This window comes from Nuphar pumila, chromosome 10 (genome assembly GCF_984573655.1).
Source record: "Nuphar pumila chromosome 10, dmNupPumi1.hap1.1, whole genome shotgun sequence".
NCBI classification, from domain to species: Eukaryota; Viridiplantae; Streptophyta; class Magnoliopsida; order Nymphaeales; family Nymphaeaceae; genus Nuphar; species Nuphar pumila.
Window position 1 is genome coordinate 83,308,144 of NC_143258.1, and position 20,592 is coordinate 83,328,735.

At 39.2% G+C, this 20,592-nt stretch overlaps 1 protein-coding gene across 1 annotated transcript; it reads right to left on the bottom strand.

Moving 5' to 3' along the window:
* Positions 1 to 5,168: 5,168 nt before the first annotated feature.
* On the bottom strand, positions 5,169 to 16,968 carry LOC149827094 (pentatricopeptide repeat-containing protein At5g27110-like). The gene is made up of 2 exons (XM_090018434.1): positions 16,910 to 16,968; positions 5,169 to 7,074 (listed from the first exon to the last, which is right to left on the bottom strand). Exons 1-2 carry the CDS (start codon positions 16,966 to 16,968, stop codon positions 5,169 to 5,171), a joined length of 1,965 nt encoding a protein of 654 aa, XP_089874560.1.
* Between the last annotated feature and the right edge of the window lie 3,624 nt (positions 16,969 to 20,592).

The following is a 20,592-nucleotide window of genomic DNA, read 5'->3' on the forward strand; positions in this document are numbered from 1 at the left end:
ATATGAGTTTTTCTTCATCGACATTCAAATCCATTTAACCAACATCTGATTAGTTGAATATGGCATTGGCCACATCTGCTCTAAATCCAAACTGTCCACATCCCCAAGGCTTAGGCACCACAAGGATAAAGGTCAATAACGGTGACTTTTCTCACTGCTATTGCCCTATTTATCATCACTATAGGTCTATAACGGTTAAAAAAAATGGCCACTTGACCTCATTTGAGTAATAATGGTTTTAATTATTGGTCAACGTTAATGTATAAACCAACACCGGGGAAGAATCTCACCGAAACTGAAAACACCAATAGCCGTGACCCACCTATAACAGTGACATTTCTATGTCACCTTTATATAGTTGATACACGGTTATAGGTGTGTTTATAATGACGACATATTTAACGGTTATATAATGTAGCCGTTATTAACATACCAGTAACAATGATATATAAAGGCACCGTTATAAACATGTCTTTAACGATGACATTTGTGCATAGCCAAGGCATTCACGGGGATATCTAAAGTCACTGTTATTGCAGTGGCTAAGACCTGTTAGTGTTCCGTCCGTATCACAGCGGGTGTACCCAGGGTGATACAGTGATTCCTATACAAGGCGGCAATAGCCCCAATTCCCTCTAAAGCCACTCAACTTTTTTTGTCACCGTTAAAGTTGCCGCTATTGACTTTGTTGCTTGTAGTGAGGCTTGGGCTTGCGTCTAGCTGAGCTCAAGGCAGACGAGTGGAGATCAAGCTGTCTCGTGTAAAGAATCTTATGCCATGTTTTTTAAATGAAAAGGGTGAAATTTTAGCTTTCGACATCTCTTTTACCTGCTATATACTCTACTCAATTATGCAAAACCGATTTTCGATATACATATAACATTGAATTACTCTTACGCAAGTCCTATATAGATCTTTAAACAGTGCATCAGTAAGAAAAATCACTCACAAAAACAAAAACAAGAAAAAAAAAACTGTAAGAAAAAAACAGGGTTAAAAAAGAATCACTATAACTATTAGGACCATCAGTATCAGGCTATTGTCTCCTTAAATTGTGGACAAGGAGAAGGGGATAGTCCACCCACTAAATGGTCTGCTCCTATCCTTTCTTTTAAAATTTGTATGCTAGATATGTTTTTGACAAATCTGACTAGATGAACATGACCTTTATGGTTGGAAACATATGAATGGACTCTTGGATCATTTTTTTTTTGTGTTAAAAAGATTTTACAAGAATCCAAAAATCAAAGGTTCTAAAATTTTTCATGTTATACAATCTTACTTGAATACCAAAAAACTTTGATTCAAGAGTCTAATCATATGATTTCAGCTATAAATATCATATCTATATGGCCAGATTTGCCACAAAATATATTTAACATACAGACTTTTAAGAGGACAAGGGGTGAACCATCCCCCTTCTTGTGGACCAGAACATTAAATAAGAACGGCAGGTTTAATGAAGGAGCAACCCATAACTGCCAACCGGTCAGTGGCTAGAATTAAGGGTCCTACAAATGAAAGTTTTTTTGTAGGGTCCACAAGCTTAGACTAGGTGAAGTGTTTTTATGACTTGGGGTTATGACCCAACCCATTAAACACACACACACACACACACACACACACACACACACACACACACACACATATATATATATATATATATATATATATATATATATATATATATATATATATATATATATAGAGAGAGAGAGAGAGAGAGAGAGAGAGAGAGAGAAAGAGAGAGAGAGAGAGCCATTATGTGCTAACATGCTTCCCAAGGGTGTGTTTTTTACACGGGTACATACGACAACCATGCTTCGCACGAAACACATTTCCTTGACATGGTGTGTGACTTCCGACCCCTTTTCATATGAAAAAATGGGCACACCTCCTCTTTCCCACAAGCACGTTTGTCTCAGAACTTGTAAAGAAGAGGTCCATTTTCATATGAAGACGGGCCTTTTTCCCGTTACTTGAAATGAAACAAAGGTTCTTATCAAATTGATTCTTCGATTTTTTTTCATGCCCCTTGCTATTCAAGCTAGGGTTAGGCTAACCTCCCCATACAAGTGCATTCTCTTCAAATTTGGATTGCAAACTTTTATTTTTATTGGCAATATGGGGTTAGGCAGATCTCGACCAGATTACAAATGATTTACAAAGTCCGAACCCACTAAAACTTCAAAGGAAACCAATCTGGTGGTTTATCCTCCAACATCTATCGAAGCCCATGGCCCCCAATTTAGCTAGTCTCCTAGGGATGTAATTACATTCTTTGGGAACCCACAAACATTTAAACATAGCAAATGAACAAATTTTTGAAGTGCCATATTGTCCACTCTCACTTGAAAATCTCGTCCCTCCGGCCCCTGATTCACTGCACTAATCACATCACATCTCAAAGATTATATTCACTTTTTCTGCCTCAATATCCTCTAGAATTTCGATCCACCAATCCCATTCTTTGATCTGAACCTGAATGAACTGCATAACCAGTTCTCCATCTTGACTAAAAATAGAAACTGATGTCCATCCATTGGGAGGAGGGCACCATCTATCAACATAAATCCAATTAAGCTTTATTGAATGACCATTACTTGGAAAAATTGGAAGTATGCCTTCATGTACATCATTCAGGATCTCTGCAATTAATAACTCTAGAGAATACCCTTTGTTTTGGAAGATGATCAAGTTCCTGATCTAACAAGCCTTCCTAATAACCAGCTGAAAAGCAACAATCCACCCTTGCTTAATGGCTTTATTCGACACCTTCATGCAGCTCCAACGTCTAAGAGCATCCTGAATATTCACCCCCATTACCCACATTCTAAACAATGTAATCACTGATTTTCAAATCCTCCTTATAGTCTTGCATTCTAGAAATGAGTGTTTTTAGCACACGAACAAAAATAACATCTATTTGCAATTTGGAAGCCAAGTCATATCCTGCATCATCAGTCTTTCTTCCAATGTGATCCACAAGGTCATTGCAGCTCTAGGAGAATGATGTTTCGTCCAGACCAGTTTATGAAGTGGAAAGCTATTTCCTCTTTATCAAATGAATTCCAATGTTGACTGAGCATTGAATTCATCATTGAATACACCAAAGAGTCATTTCCTGATATAGTTAAGCTTGAACACACTTAGAAACCAGCAAATCAAAGTTAGACAAACAATGCAGCATATTTTAATGCTCAGATACGATATGATGCATGGAAATATGTCTTAATGCTTTGTAGAGGTCTCTCGTAATCTCACACTCAATAAGTCAAATAAGGGGATAGTGGCCAGCCCACAGTTCAAACCAGAAATCTATAGAACTGCATTCACCCACCTTTCAAATTCCATTTCCTTCAACAATGTGAAAGCCATATTTGCCATATTTCCAACCCCAAGAACCAGATGTATTCCTCCATTCACACCACAGAGAATTGAAAAATAAATATTTGTTTTGAATAACATAACCCAAGAGTTTTCCTTCTTCTCAGATAACATCCAGCTTAACTTGGCCAAGAGAGCATGGCTGACTTCTTGGATCTTCCTCAAGCCCAAACCTCCTTCCTCGTCCTAGTTGAAAATGTGTATATGCTTTTCATTTTCTCTCCCCATAAGAAATTCCTCATGATTCCTTCAATGCGTTGAACCACCACCACCGGAATCTTGAAGCACATCATCCAATAGATAAGGAATGGTGCCAGAACTGCCTTAATGAGTACCACTCCATGAATCCACTTGGTTTTGGAATTTTTGAACCAGACCATTGCAATATCTTGGCTTGAGCTTGCCTGTGAAGATAAGAACACCCAGATATTTAATAGGTAATTCACCCACCTGCCATCGGCAGAGGTTTTTGATCTGATTCACTTTAGAATTAGTTAGATTGAAAGAAATAAAAATAGATTTCTCCTTGCTAATCAGCAATCCAGATTTACCCAAGTGTGTCATCTGCATGTAGACTATGACTTCACTGAAACAGTCTGGTTTTACATTAATCCAGATCCATCTTAAATTCCTTGACCTATAATTTTCTTGCTAGTCTTTACATAATCAAGAGAAAAAAATGAGACAAGGGGTCACCTTGTCTTATCCCTCTCGAGCTGAAGAACATCGGGCCCGGTTGACCATTGATTAACAAGGAAAAACTGGGTGTTCTCACACAACATAATTTTCTGGATCTAATAATTATTAAAGCCAAAGAACACTAAGGATTTTTTCAGAAATCTTCAATTTATTGTCATAGGCCTTTACCAAATCAGTTTTGAAAAGTACACCAACTTTCTTGCTTCTGACCATGAAACCTACAAGTTCATGAGCAATGAGGATGCTCTCTTGAATGTTCATTCCTTTAAAAACAGCCCTCTCGTTATGAAAAATAATCTGTTGTAAAATAGGCCTCATCCTGTTAACCATAATAGTCAAAATAATTATATAAACATAATTGCATAAGTTGATGGGCCTATAGTCAGAGAGCTTGAAAACATTAGGTTTCTTGAGGATCAAAACAATGTTCATAGTATTACTTCTACGCAAAATCTTGCCCGAATAAAAGAAATAATAATGGCCTTGCTCACATCGTCCCCCAATATATCTCAATAAGTTTGATAAAACATACCAGAAAATCCATTGAGACCAGGCGCACTATCACTCTTCATTTGGAATACGACTACGAACTTGTTCCTTAGTAACTCTGACTAAAAGCTGTTCTCCAAATCATTGACTCTAGGCAATTCCTGACCTTCCAGAGGTTCCTCGATTATTTCTTCTCTTTTAAATAGGCCCTCAAAGTAGGAAGTTGCTTTTCTTATGATATCGCCTTCACTAACTGAGAGTCGTCTTCTTTTTGAAGCATCCTGATGCCATTTTTCATTACATTGCTTTTGAATTTTGCACGAAAATAAGCTGTATTTCTGTCTCCTACACTGATCCACCTGAATCTGAACTTCTGATGCCAAAACGATTCTCCAGTCTTTCTAAGCTTTGCCAATCTTCCTCTCTCAATCGCTTCATCTCTACTAGCTGAAATATCACCCTCATTGATATGGTTATTCATATCCTGAATATTTTTTTGGCATTTATTTATGCTCTCCCGAACACCCCCACAATCATTTTTGTTTACCATAAGCATGCATTGCTCTAAAACTAGAAATAATTAATTTTTGTTGTTATCTCTTTATCTCAATTAAACTGTATCCACAATCTTTTCTTTCCCTCTTTGTTGCCTTCAATCCTCCAAATTTAGCAGCATTCTCCAAATCCCCATTTACATAGTACAGATCATACACTTGCAAGTAAGTTGCAGGGGATTCAGGCTCCAACTCCATCAAAGCTTCTGCTGCTCGTTCACCAACCTCCACATCTCCATGAACCCTACAACCTCCCAAGACTGAACTCCATAATTTTGCATCACCCTCAACTGGTAATGAACTCATCAATTCCTCTGCTTCTTTTAGCATTCCTGATCGTACTAGAAGATTGATAATACATGAATAATGGCGTCGATCAGGAGTAATTCCATAGCACGAGTTCATCAATTCAAAAATCGCCAGTCCCTCCTCTACCAATCCAGCATGGTTACATGCAGATAGCACTGCTATCAAAGTTACATCATCTGGCACTAATCCCTTCACTAACATGTATTCAAATAATTCAAGCGCTTCTCTGCCTAATCCATTTTGAGCATAAGCCGAAATGATTGCGGTCATTGAGGTTGTACTTAATTCACCCATTTGACCGAAGATTTGCTGTGAGATCTCAACTCTCCCTGATTTCGAGTAGGAGTCAATCAGTGAGATAGATACAGACAAATCACAAAGTAATCCTGTTTTGGTTACATAAGAGTGAAATTGTTCACTGTATTCTGACATCGCCACAACAACACATGACTTGAGAACTGCTGATATGGTGAACTGATCAGGTCTAAGGCCTCCACGGAGAATTAGCTTAAATATTTCAATTGCATATTCTTCGAGACCACACTGTGCATAAGAAGATATAAGTGCATTGCAGCAGACTAAGTTTCTTTGAGCCATTTCATCGAACAGCTTCTCGAAACTTCTCATGTCCTTGCACTTGCCATACATATTGATAAGAGCTGATCGGATATGAACACTGTCATTGAATCCAAGTCTGATGATCTGCCCATATATTTGTTCCCCAAGTTGAAAACTTTGCAAGCCAGTACTAGAATTCAAGAGCTCAATAAGTGAATGAATCGTGGGGGTTTTTCCCCACTGACGCATCCGGCTGAACAAGTTTACAGCTCTGTGCAGATATCCATGTCTGACATGGACCGAAATGATAGAATTCCAACAGATCACATCTTGAAACTGCATTAGCTCAAATGATTTGATGGCTTCGCTTAAGCAATCGCAAGAAGAATACATGTCAACTATTGCATTAGCGATGAAAAAATGGGATTCAGCCAATCCAGTTTTAATCATGCGACAATGCACTTGCTTTCCCTGGCTCAAAACACCTTCATGGTCACACCCATGAATGACATAACAATAACTAACTCCATTTGGTTCCATGCCTGCTTCCTGCATCTTTCCAAACATGTCAAGCAATTCGTCTGATCGACCATATTTGCAATATCCACAAAGTATCGAGTTCCAAGTAGCCAAAGTCCGCTCCGGCATTAAACCAAACACTTTGATCGCATCATCTATGCTCCAGCATTGCATATAAAAACCAACAAGAGCAGACCCAACATACAAATTCAACTCAAACCCAAGAACCATACTCAGACTATGAATCTGGAGTCCTAATTCTACAGCTCCAGCGTCAGTACAGACGCCAAGAATGCTACTAAATGTCGATGCGTTACCCTTAAGCCCCCCTTGATTCATCCATATATACAATTTAAGAGCTTCTTCTACAAGCCCATATCGCCGGTATCCTGAGATCATCGAATTCCACGTGATCATATCTCTCTCAGGCATTTCATCAAACAATTTTCGTGCAGCATCAAGTGAACCAGAATTGAAGAACCCACCAATTATTTTGTTTTGCAACAAGATTTCCTTATTTGAAATTTCACCAATCAGTTGGCGTGCAGTATTGATGAACCTGAATCGGAATACCCAACAGTCTCTGCACTGGAAGGAAACTATTTTCCTCAGGAGCATCTCACGGAACATTTAACTCAGGCATTTTTCTACATACAAAAGAAAAGGAAAAAAGATCGAAGCTGAACCGCCCGATCTTTTGAGATCCAAAGTAGAAAAGTGGGCGTGGCAAGACACAGGAGTGACGGGACCGTGAATCAGTGATAATAGAATAGAACCCTTGCTTTTAGTTGGCAAAACTCTGGGAACCCAGCATGATCCAGCGGGTTGACCCGAACCGAACCGAACCGATTTCACTCGAACCATGTTGCGTAGGATTTGGCACAAACTGCAAAGTTCACAAAATTCTGTTAAAAACACGAACTTTTCCTATATCTTTAAAAAAACAAAACAAAACAAGAAAATGTTATTTCTTTGAGAAATGTGTGGATAAAATTTCGGGTTTGGATCACATCAAGATTTATAAGATTAACAAATGGAATCAAGATTTATAAGGCAAGCTGAATAGCCATTTTAAGCTAGTTGCACCCATATTCGATATCATTCTTTTTATCCAAATCTGAACCAGACTCCCGCTGATTAAGTCAAATTCATTAAAGCCTACATTTGAACGGAATCCAACCCGTTTACATTCCTAAAGTACTGATTCAAACCTAAAGCTGAAGCCTGCTAAATCATGCGAAAACAAGCTTCAAATCAACCTGCTCTGATCAAGTTTTTGGCCTTTTTCTTTTCTTTTTTAATTTAGCATAGAGGAACCACTACTATGGTTTGTGTTGAAACCTGGCGGTTCTGACATACAGTATGAATGGAGTCACGGGATAGAATGGGGCATGTGTTTGGAGGACTCGAACCCTCATTTTTATGTAAAAAACTTATTTCAGCCCATCTCTAACTGTGGGGGTCTCCATAATCCTTTTACTGAGCACAGAATTCATTTATAAGCATTTATGAGGAATGGATTTAATCCACTACTAATTAGAGATTGTGCCCCATAAAATCTAGTAACTCCCTCCATAACCATTTCATAAACTATATAATTATGTTTCATAATGAGCTCACCAATCATGTGACTCTTGGGGTTCTAATGTGATACCCTATGGCCACGATGAATCCAAAACCAAGATCCAACATTTTTTACTTAGTCATATGAGGTGAACGCCAACATTGTATCATAACTGGTGCATCATCTATCACATATAACATTTCATAATAAAATATGTATTAAATAACCATGCACAATTTTATGAGTTATATCAATGATATTTTTCTCACATAATCATGTGAATTTTTTCATTATTCAATTATGAGGTTTTCACATATGCTATTAGTTATTTTCCTTATAATCATATAGTTTGTCCATCATCATATGAATAATGATATTTTCTCACATATAGTATTTGTTTAGCTATGACATTATGAGACTATTTGAAATTTTCCTTCACGATATATTTCTATCATAAGGATATACACAAACTAATTTGATTTTTCATCATGATCCTTTCATGCGCTTATTTTACATAACTATATGGGTTTTTCATCATGTCAAAATTTTTATCACAACCTTTAACGTGCAATACAATGTGTAATAATATATTTTCAATATTCACTATTCAATGCATACTCAACCATGCAATTTATAGTTCTAGAGCAAAGTGAATACATCATAATGTGGATATCACGTAAGTCATGTGGTTCTTATTGTTCTTTCATGACCATATCATATGATACCATAATGTGCTAATAATCTTGCATACAGTCCACATGCACAATAATGGAGTAGTATGAATTTTCATCAATTCATGAATTCATGATAATATGATTTACGAAGCATAGCAAATACTCTCACTTTTTAAAATTTTATTATGGTCCATACTCTCACTATCCATGTGCATTATCAGCATATGTAACAAGTTTAAATTCACATCAGGTTAATCACCACATGATCATTTTGGATCGATATATCCAAATCTAAATCCCATAAAAGTTATCACATTACCATTTAGATATGTCAAACATGATAAATCAATTTTAAGGCTTTAATCAAACCACAAACTTGTGAACATATCAGTTCAGATCTATTACCGAATCCACTAAAGATCTAAATCCAAATTCATTTGATTTGTACGAGTTCATATCCAAATTTGACTTAAAATGTTATCCATCAAGTCCAACACGATCTATATTAAAATTCAAATGGATCACAAAAGGATTTGTCTATAATCCAAATCCATATTCATATGTTTCAAATTCAAATGGATCTGCATCACATATCCAACATTATACTTATTTGAATTTATCCGGGTCAAACTAGGACCCATATAGAACTTTATACCTAATATCTGATCTGGTACTATCCAGATAAAACCTAGATCAAAACTAGTTTCATATCCACCAATATATCTTCTGATTCATTTCTGGATCAAATTTGAATTTATATCTCATATCCAATAATTATACTATCCGGATCCAATATAAACTCCGAATCAAATCTTGATCCATATTCTATTACATGGTATATTTAGCTATATTCAAATTCAACACGATCCAACAATATTGCCTGAATAAAAAACTAATTCAAATGGATCTATACTCAATCAATTTGAATTATCTAGATCCATATAAGTTCAATTAGATCAAAAATATTTTACTGGATCAAACCAAGGACTATGTCACCTTACTAGATCCAAACATCTGATCTAATGGATCCTAGTCCAATTAAACTTGATCCATATAAGAATTGAATCTAAACTAAGTCATGTCGGATCTATATGAATTAAGAGCCAAAATTTGAGTCATCACTTAGATCCAAATATATGCATTCTAAATATTCCTTTCCCATATCAAGATAGAGATCCAAAACATATCATAAGTAAGTTCAAAAAAAAATTACCGAATCCAAACAAGTTTATAAGAAACTACCTGCATTGACTTGATCCAATCCAGATTCAAACCTTTCTAAATAAAGCTTTGGGGGGTATTTCTCAAACTATAAGCATTTTTCTACAAAATAAAAAAGTCAGAAGTAGTTCTGGGCAAAAATAACAATTTTGAACTCTAAACATAATTTTCAAATTTTTTGAGTTAAACGAAAAAAAAACATGTAGTTTTGTGTAATTTTAAAAAGTTTAGAAACCGTTCTAAACAAAACAAAAAATATGATCTTCTCTCGAGTACTTTTTAGAGAGGAGACATGTTTATGAAATTTTTAAAAAATAAAGGCCCATGTTTTCTAAAATATAAGAGCACAAAAGAAAATAATTGAAAAGATAAGGGGGGTAATATCCTAATTTTATCCAAAAAAAAAAACTTATTCTCAAACCTCCTTGGTCTTCTCCTGCTTTTTCATTTTTTTTTATTATTTCTTTTTTTTTTCTTTTTTTCCGTACACTGAAAAAGAGAAACCCGATTAAGGTTTCTTATTTATGAGAGGTAAGGAAAAAAAATTTATTCTCAAACCTCTCTCTATTTTTTCTTTTTTTTAATTTTTCTTCATTGCGCTTGTGGTGGCTGCAGCCTGGCTGAGCAGAGAATTTTCCGGCAACCTCCCTTTTCCGGTAACCACTGCAGCTCAGCAATGACGACATCAGGTACGCTTTGCTTTTCTGTTTTTATGCAGGGTCATCGCCACACAGAGGAGCCATTGAGTTTCGCAGGAAAACCTCCGACCGACCCAACAATTGAGTTATGGGCCCACACCCTGCTTCCGCTGCGGGGTGTGCTCTGGGTCGTCCAGCAAAGCAGGTCACCGTGGGGTGACGCTGCTGCTGATCGCCGGCCGCCGGCGACTGTCGCCATTGGGCGACAGACATGCGTATAAAAAAAACCATGTTACCGCTTTTGGGGGTTTTCTGTCGGCGAGGACACCGCCGGCGTTTCCTTCCTTCATCCGCCATTAAAAGGCTGCAGGAACTGTCACCGGCGACTATTGAGTCGTCGAATTTCTAAAAAGGCTTCTGCGGTTTCAAGTTTTCGCCGGCGGATGGATGGTTGTTTTTGCCGGAGAAGAAACGCCATCAGGAACGACGGCGTTGATCATTGGCAGGGGGCATCGCCGGCAGGCGTCGTGGGTCGTCGGCAGGCGACGGTCTCTCTCTGCATCTAGAGTAAATAGTGCGAAAAGGGGTTTCAGAAACCCCATTTCGTGTTTCAGGTTATTTCAAATCTGTTTTTGGTTTTTCGGGTCCCGTTTTTGGATCCGAACTAGCCCACCTGATCCGATCCATAAGGCTCCTATGGATCAGATCTGGGATTCAAGTGGGGACCCGCTCTGGTCTAAACCCGGTCCGACCCGGATAAGGTAAATACCGGGTTCGACCCGGATCCGGTTATTACCGGGTCCGACCCAAATCTAGATCTTACCGGGTCAGACCCGAATCTAGATCTTACCGGGTCAGACCCGGAACCGGTTATTACTGGGTTCGACCCAGATCCAGTTTGAGCCAGGTCTGATCCGAATCCTGTTACAGTCGGGTCTGACCCGAATCCAGAAGGGTCCATGCACTATTTGGCCTGAACCGGATCAGGGGCTGATTCGGCCCCTTTCCGGGACTAGTTCGGAGCCATTTTTGGCCGGTTCCTTCCAGTTTTTCACCGGTTCCGAGATGCTAAGACCCTGTTTTTGTTAAATATAAGAAAATACAGGGATTTTGGCATACGGTTATAGGGTTTTTAATGAACTTTTGTTCATACTTGACATAGTTCATAAGGTTCAGAACCGGTTCGGACCCTTGGATGACCGATTCAGGGCCGTTTTAGACCGGTTCAGAGTGTTTTAAGACCGATTCGTGAAACATATGACATGTTCATTCAGTTTTAGAACCATTTCGAAAGTCATATGTCTGGTCCATTCGGTTTACATACTATTTTAAGATATTATTTTGTATATAATATTGGCGTTAAGGATAGTCAGATAACTTAGTGTATTCATGTCACCAAAGTGACTGAATACACGTATGTTGTCAAAATATTGTACTATCATATGATTTTAGCCAATATTACTGTTGTACTTATATTCATGAAACGATAAACGACCCAAAGGTAGTTTTATCGTGTTTGGAATTTAAGTAGGGTAAAATAAGGTAAATGTGTCGAGATACATCACACATGAGTATCCAAAGGTACCTTGTGTTGATGGTCTAACTTCACAATAACCTTAGTTTTACCGAATATGGTTGGTAGGCGAAGTGGTTTCGCGTGTCGAAGCTCTTACCAAAGTAGGACTCTGATGACCCCCTTCACTCGCGTGAAAAGAAGCATATCAAGGGCCTTTATTATTTTTTGCTTTTTCCATTAAAGTTTAAGTCTCGTACGAATGCTTCCTGATACGTGTTTTTTGTCATGCAGTTTCTAGTTTTGTGATTTTAGATGGCTCTAGCTTTATACCTTTTCTAGATGGATCTAATTTTAGTGATTGGAAAGAAACTGTTCTTTTTGCATTAGGGTATATGAATCTAGATCTGGCCCTAAGGATAGATGAACCCGCTGCCCTCACTGATCAGAGCACTGCTGATCAAAAGATTGCTTTTGAGAAGTGGGAGCGCTCAAATAGGCTTAGCTTGTTGCTTCTGCAATCTAAAGTAGCTAAGAATATTCGTAGTGCTATCCCACAATGCAGAACAGTGAGAGAATTCATGAATGTCATTGAGGCACAGTTCGTGAGTTCAAACAAGGCCAGAGCCAGTACCCTGATGTCAAAACTCATATCTATGAAATATACTGGAGGGGGAAACATTTGCCAGCACATTTTGGAGATGAGGAACATATCGTCTCAGCTAAATGACATGAAGCTCACCATCTCTGATTCTTTCCTAGTGCATTTAGTTCTAACATCCTTACCCTTGGAATACAGACCTTTCAAAATCTCGTACAACACACATAAGAATGAATGAATATTTAATGAGCTCATGTCCAAATGTGTTGAAGAAGAAGAGATGATGAAAGGTGAGAAGGTGCAGAGTGCACATATGGCTTCTCATACGTCCAAGTTAGGACCAAAGAAGAATGCATTTAAGAGAAATGCTAGGAAGAAGCCAACTGGGGATAAGTCATCTCATGACAAGCAATCCAATACAGCTCCCATAAAGTGCTTCTTTTGCAAGAAGAAGGGGCACATAAAGGCAAATTGCATAAAGTACAAGAAGTGGTTGGAAAAGAGATGTAATTTGTCATTAGTTTCTCATGAATATAATTTATTACACATTTATGAAAATAGCTGGTGGATTGATTCTGGTGCTACTGTTCATATTTCCAACTATCTACAGCTGTTCCTGAGCAGAAGGGAACCAACAATGCATGAGAAAAACATCTATTCGGGGGAAAAAGATGCACTCACATGTGAAGAGTGTTGGAACATGCAAGAGTATTCTGGATACAGGCGTAGTTTTAGATCTTCATGATGTGTTTTATATTTCATCATATAGTAAAAACTTAATTTCAATTTCAAAGTTGGATAAATTTGGATATTGTTTTAAGTTTTAAAATTTCAAATTGTTCATATTCAGAAATTCAATTGAAATTGGTTCTGCATCAGTTTATGATGGTTTATATAGATTGAATGTGAAGATCCAAACTCAGGAGTCTCTGACTTCTGAATACGCATTGGTTGAAAAAAAATATAGCATGACGAATGATAAATCTTACATGCTTTGGCATCAAAGGTTGGGTCATATCTCTGAAAAGAGAATAAAGAGACTTGTAAATGAAGGGATCTTGCAATCTCTAGATTTTACCGACAATGACCCATGTGTTGATTGCATAAAGGCTAAGCATACAAATACATATAAAGAGGGTGTCAAACGCAGTAGTGAGATATTAGAAACAGTCCATACGGATGTATGTGGACCGTTTTCCCCTTGTTACACAGGCAAAAAATATTTTGTCACCTTTATTGATGACTATTCTCGGTATATGTATATCTACTTGATTTTCGAAAAATCTGATGTTTTTCAGATGTTTAAAGAATTTAAGAAAGAAGTAGAGAAACAAACCGATAAAGTTATTAAGATAGTCAGGTCTGATAGAGGTGGTGAATATTATGGTAGGTTTACTGAGATGGGGCAAAAGGAAGGACCATTAGCGCGATTTCTTAAAAAGGAAGACATTGTGCCTCAATATACCATTCCTAGTAGTGCTTATCAGAATGGTGTAACTGAAAGAAGAAATCGTACGCTTAAAGAAATGGTCAGGGCCATGTTGAATTATTCAACACTTCCCATAAAGTTGTGGGGTGAAGCCTTAAGGACTGCTATGCATATTTTGAATAAGGTTCCTACGAAATTTGTGCCTAAAACTCCTTACGAGCTGTGGACAGGTAGGAAACCATCACTGTCTTATATGCACATATGGGGATGTCCCGCATAGGCTAAGTTGTATAACCCCTATATTAAAGCCTTTGATCCAAGAACAACCAGTGGATATTTCATTGGTTATCCAGAAAAATCAAAAGGGTACAAGTTTTATTGTCCATCTCACTGACCACAGATTATTGAAACAGATAAGGCTAAATTCCTAGAAGATGGTTCAGTAGAATTGAGTGCACTTAAAAGCCTTGGTTTTGAGGAAATACATAATCTATTTTCGTCACCTGTTAAGGAAAATATCGAAAGATACCACATTGTTATTCATAATGATGATGTGGTTGATCATTCGGTTGTTAATGCACAAATCCAAAGTGAACCTATTGTGGACAATGCAAAAGAGCACGAACAGGATGATCAGGTTCAATCTGAGCCTCTGGAATGACCTGTTTGGAGATCCACAAGGATTAGGAGATCTGTCATACATCCTGATTATGTGGTGTACCTTCAGGAGCCTGGTGATTTCATAGATATGGATGATGACCCGTTGACTTTTATGGAAGCTGTTGAAAACAAACAATCTTCGCACTGGATAGAAGCCATGAAAGAAGAGTTAGACTCTATGGCTAAAAATCAAGTGTGGGATCTTGTCACGTTACCTAAAGGAGTAAAGCCCGTAGGGTGTAAATGGGTCTTTAAGACCAAGAAAAACTCCAAAGGTAACATAGAGAGACATAAAGCAAGATTGGTTGCTAAAGGATTCACCCAGATGGAGGGCATTGACTATAATGAGACATTTTCTCTTGTCTCAACTAAGGAGTCAATGAGGATTATTCTGGCCCTCGTAGCTCATTATGACTTAAAGTTACATCAGATGGATGTGAAAACAACGTTCCTCAACGGGGATCTGAATGAAGAGGTATACATGGAACAACCTCTTGGTTTCTCTGAAAATGATCGTTTGGTCTGTAAGCTTAACAAATCAATATATGGACTTAAACAGGCCTCCCGACAGTGATATATTAAATTTTCCCAAGTCATTGTGACTTTCGGGTTTACAGCAAACATTATTGATCAATGTATATACCTTAAGGAAAGTGGGACTAAGTTCATTATATTGATGTTGTATGTGGATGACATCTTACTTGCAACCAACGCTATAAAGTTACTTTCAGAGACAAAACAGTTTCTTCCATCACATTTTGATATGAAAGATATGGGTGAGTCTGCTTACGTTCTTGGCATTGAGATTCGTCGAGACCGAGCAAAAGGTGTTCTAGGCCTCTCCCAAAAATCCTATATAGAAAAGGTGTTAAAGCGATATGGGATGGAGAATTGTTCTCCTACTTCTACACCCATATCAAAAGATGACAATATGAGCCTAAAGGATTGTCCACAGAACGATATTGACAAAGCACAGATGAGTGCTTATCCATATGCATCAGTTGTTGGCAGCTTGCAGTACGCGCAGACATGTTCTCGACCAGATATTTCTTTTGCAGTAGGGGTACTTGGCAGATTTCAGTCTAATCCAGGTTTACCCCATTGGAAGGCTGCCAAGAAAGTCTTGCGGTACTTGCAAGAGACAAAAGACTATATGTTAATGTATCATAAAGTTGATCACCTCGAGGCCATTGGCTACTCAGATGTGGATTTAGGAGGATGCCTTGATAGTAGAAAGTCTACTACTGGGTACGTCTTCTTACTTGCTGGGGGAGCGATCTCTTGGAGGAGTGGAAAGCAGACAACCACTGCTGCTCACACCATGGAGGCAGAATTCATTGCATTGTACGAGACTACTTCGCAGGCTATATGGTTAAAGAACTTCATATCACAGTCAAAGGTGGTCGATTCCATTGGGAAGCCACTGAAGGTCTATTGTGATAATGAAGTTGCGGTGTCCTTTTCGAACAACAACAAAAGTACTATGTCATGCAAGCATATGGAATTGAAGTATTTTGTTGTTAAAGAAAGGACGGAGAATCATTTAGTGCATATTGTCAATATTGATACCGAAGAGATGATCGCTGATCCTCTTACTAAAGGGCTAGCACCGGGATTATATTCCAAACATGTAATGAGGATGGGATTGTTAAACTCGTTTTGACATATGCATATAAATAAAGTGATCACTTTCAGTCTTTTGATTCTCATTATGGTTGTTGTTAATCTCATAAGGATTAGAGATTCAACTAAGGACCTTTAGAATAGAATATAAAGGTCATTCTATTCATCATGTTATTCCCATAAGGTTTTCTGGTTAAAGGGTTTATCGTCGAAACAAGTGGGAGAATGTTGGGTTAAACCACCACGTTGGTGGTGGTTACCCACGATGTGGGTAACGCTTCCCCACATGAATGCGTTCCTTCCGTTAAACTTGCAATCAGAGGGAACAGTTACTCAACCGTTCCCATTTTAAGCTTATAAAAGGGTTTCATGAGCAACCCTTTTAGAGAGCGCAATACAAAAATTTCAGTGAGGAAAAAAGGTCGACTCACCGGTAGCATTCAGAGGCCTGCGCTCTTGGTGGCAGCATACCGGCTGAGTTGAAGATTGTCCCTCTCCGGCGACCACAACAGCTCCGTCAATGGCGGCATCAGGTACGCGTATGCTCTGTTTTTCTATTTGTTATGCAGGGCCACCAACGTACAAAGATGCCGGTTGCCGTCGCCGGAAAACCCCAGACAATTCCCTACAGTTCGGATTCTATTCCAGTGTCATGGCGCCAAGAGCGATCTCTGCAGGGAAGTCTCCGGCTGGTGCGGGGTCGCCAAAAAGGTGATGAGATGGAGCTTCTTGCACTGCCCGCAGCAAACGTGGAGGCAATGGCTCTTATGATGACCTTCTGGATGCTTCGATGAGCGCGACCTCTTCCATGAGCCACAACGAGACCCTCGCCGTCATTGGGTATTCGTTCTTATAGAGCTCCAACGAGGTGCCGCCTGGTGGTGATGCCGAGCCGGGCGAACAACAGTTGGATGATGAGCCCCATGGCGGTGGCCCCAGGGTCAAGGAAGGTTATGCTCATTAAGGACCCACGAGCCCGTGAAAATCCAAAGCTTTTGCCACGAGAACGCTGATGGCAACGATGAAAACGGATCGGCTTCGCTGGAATCCTCTAAGATCTCGATAAAGACCTTTATCCGCTCCTTGAATGCCTTTTCCTCATCGAAAATGGAAGAGGAGAGCAGGGCATCTTAGATATGCAAAACCGGCAGTGTCAACCACCCTAGTCGGAAGGGGGTTCTCCTCTGTTTTTTTTTTCCAGCTTCTCCAGTGGCTCTGCCGAACCCAATCTATCGGTGAGGCTCGGTCGTCCGATAAAGTCAACATTACCTTTATTTTTCTTTTTACTGTTTTTTTCCGCCAGTGGTGGCCAAACTCTCAAAGCAGGTTATATGTTCCCCCCTGAACAGGGCCGGTACTGAGATCTCATGTTCGGGGGTTCCAAATAGCGCCACGTATAAGATCCAGATCGGCATGGATCCCGATGTTTGTCCGCATCATACTGCATCGTAATTTGGTGCCGCAACAAAGACTTAAGTACCCTTTACCGCCATTCGCTTCATTTTCCTCGAACGGACATAAATGCCCTCCTTCTAGAAAACTGAACCGTCGGTTCGTGAAATGGACAAAACTGCCCTCCATCGTTATCGCGCCAAAACGTTCCGCAGAGTTTGCGTATGTAGCAAGCATTATGTTGTAGGATTCAAATAGTTCAAAACAATCCATTCTCGCTCTAAGCACTCTATCGGAGATTCTTTGCTTTCATCTGGAGTCGTCGGAGCATCCTTTCCCTTTGTTCCAGAGCATCTGTTTCCGTCTTACGCGCAACCGCAACATAATAACCACCTTCTGTTGCGTATTAGTTGTTACCACTACTTACTCTACAGTTGGAATATCCAAATTCCCATCGTTTCGGTGAGTTTCGTGTAAGGTTTCTTTCTTCAATCCGAAGATTGCTTCTTATACAACGATTTGTTTCTTTTGAACCCAAATATTCTGATGATTTCTAATCATGATGATCGTGTAATGTGTTGTGCAGGTTAGCAATGTCTGCGCCTCATTAGATTAAAGATACCCTGTCGTTCTATGGGTTGTCTATTAGAGAAGTGATCTGCGAGTCCCATCTATCTAAGGTTTTTGAAAGATACCAAAATATACTTAAGATTGAGAACGATGAAAACAGGGAAAAATTCTTGGAATCGTATTATACGGAGGATTATCCATCAGATATCGAGGCTGCGGATCAAAGGAAGAACTCTGAATTACAAAAGATGCAGAACAAGGATGACGAAGAGAAGGCAAAGACAAAAAATATTGATGAGAATATAAATAGAAGGCTGAGGATTAACGCACAGGTGATGAAAAAGATGAAGAAGAATGCGGAGGAGTTTCAAAGTTATGTTAGATATTTAGTGGATGAAACTGCGGCACAATGTAAGAGGAGAGACTTGGAGCGCAGTGCAATGTTTAACAAGGCATGGCTACTGAAGAAGGAGGAGGAGAGGCAAAGGCAAATGAATAAGGAGGAGGAAGAGAAGGAACATAATATTCCTCAGTATGAGGAAGAAAAGGAAAGGCGAATGAGGGAGAAGGAGTTTGAGGAAGCTAAGGAAATGCAAAGGCAGGAGAAGGAGAATGAGGAAAAGAAGAAAAGGCAACAGAAGGAGAAGGAGGAGGAAGAAGAAAAGGAAAGAGAAAGGAAGAAGCAGGAGGAAGAATTTCAGGAAAGAAGGAAACAAGAACTGGAAGAGAAAGAAAGGCGACGGAAGGAGAAGGAGGAGGAAGAAAAGGAAAGGGAAAGGAAGAAGCAGGAGGAGGAAGTGTAGGAAAGGTTAAGGAAGAAGCATGAGGAAGAGGCGAAAAGGCAGAGAGAAAGGAAGCAGAAGGATGAGGAGAAAAAAACAGAGATAAAGGAAGGAGAAGGAGGAGGAGGCGAAAAAAGAGAGAGAAAGGATGCAGGAGCAGAAAAGAGAGTGAGAAAGGAAGCAGAGGAAGGAAGAGGAGAAAAGGGAGAGAGAAAGGAAGGAGAAGAAGGAGGAGGAGAATAGGGAGAGAGAAAGGAAGCAGAAGGAGGAGGAGAAAAGGGAGAGAGAAAGGAAGCAAAGGAAGGAAAAGAAGAAAAGGGAGAGAGAAAGGAAGGAGAAGAAGGAGGAGGAGAATAGGGAGAGAGAAAGGAAGCAGAAGAAGGAGGAGGAGAAAAGGGAGAGAGAAAGAAAGGAGAAGAAGGATGAGAAAAGGAATGATAGAGAAAGGACGGAGAAGGAGGGCGAGAAAAGGAAGGCGAGAGAAAGGCATGCGATGGTGGAGCCGGTAAAGATGGAGATTGAAAGGCAATTGGAGGCAGTGGACCCACCAGAAAGTCCCAGGTTGGATGGAAAACAGGAGAAAATAGCGACCAAGGTAAATATATTTGTTCTGTCTGTGAAGATTTAATAACATGTTTAGCGATTTTGGTGTAGCGATTATTGTGTTAGGTATTAATATGTATAGCGATTACTGTGATAGTCTGTCTGCAATCAATATTATTTATAGCGGTTAGTAGAATAGTATTTATAAGTGCAAATGAAACTAAATTACAATTGATAGGAATAATATGTTATTTTGTGTTACAGAGAGTTCATAGGAGAAGTAGAGCACCAGGTGAAAAGCTCGGAGGTCGGTGTCAATGGCCTGTAGTTCTGTCGTGGTATGATCAGCTGAGTGCATATCAGAAGGACCGATTACGAAATATGCACTTCGGTGGCCTTTTGGACCAGCAATATTTTGAAACTTGCTGGAATACCATGACCCACCTGGTAAATAAATGGAATGATAAGACGAACACATTCCAGTTTGATTCTTTTGAGATCACCATGACTCTAGAAGATGTGGCTAGGATCACTGGCCTTAAGTGCGATGACAGTGTTGTCCTGTTACGGCATTCAAACTATAACGCAAGGGAGAAATGCACGGCTCTGTTAGGAATGTCGATGGACGAATGGAGTCAATGTATTTCTGGTGGAATAAATTCCACATCAATGAAAGTCTCATTTTTTTGTAATAAATGGGAAGGTCACTCCGCTACTTGTGCATCTGAAATAGCTGACCAAGAGTTGCGCGACTTCCTTCTATATTTTTTTGGTCTTACATTATTTTCCGATTGTTCTGGTTTAAGAATAAGTTCCATGTGACTGCAGTACGTGGCAGACTTAGATGAAATCGACAACTATGCCTGG

Excerpts from the sequence above, each read along its gene's own strand:
- LOC149827094 (XM_090018434.1), bottom strand. The coding sequence starts at position 16,968 with ATGCCGCCATTGACGGAGCTGTTGTGGTCGCCGGAGAGGGACAATCTT. Across the intron at positions 7,075-16,909 it reads GACAATCTTCAACTCAGCCG|GTTCATCAATACTGCACGCC; the intron begins GTATGCTGCCAC and ends ATTCCGATTCAG.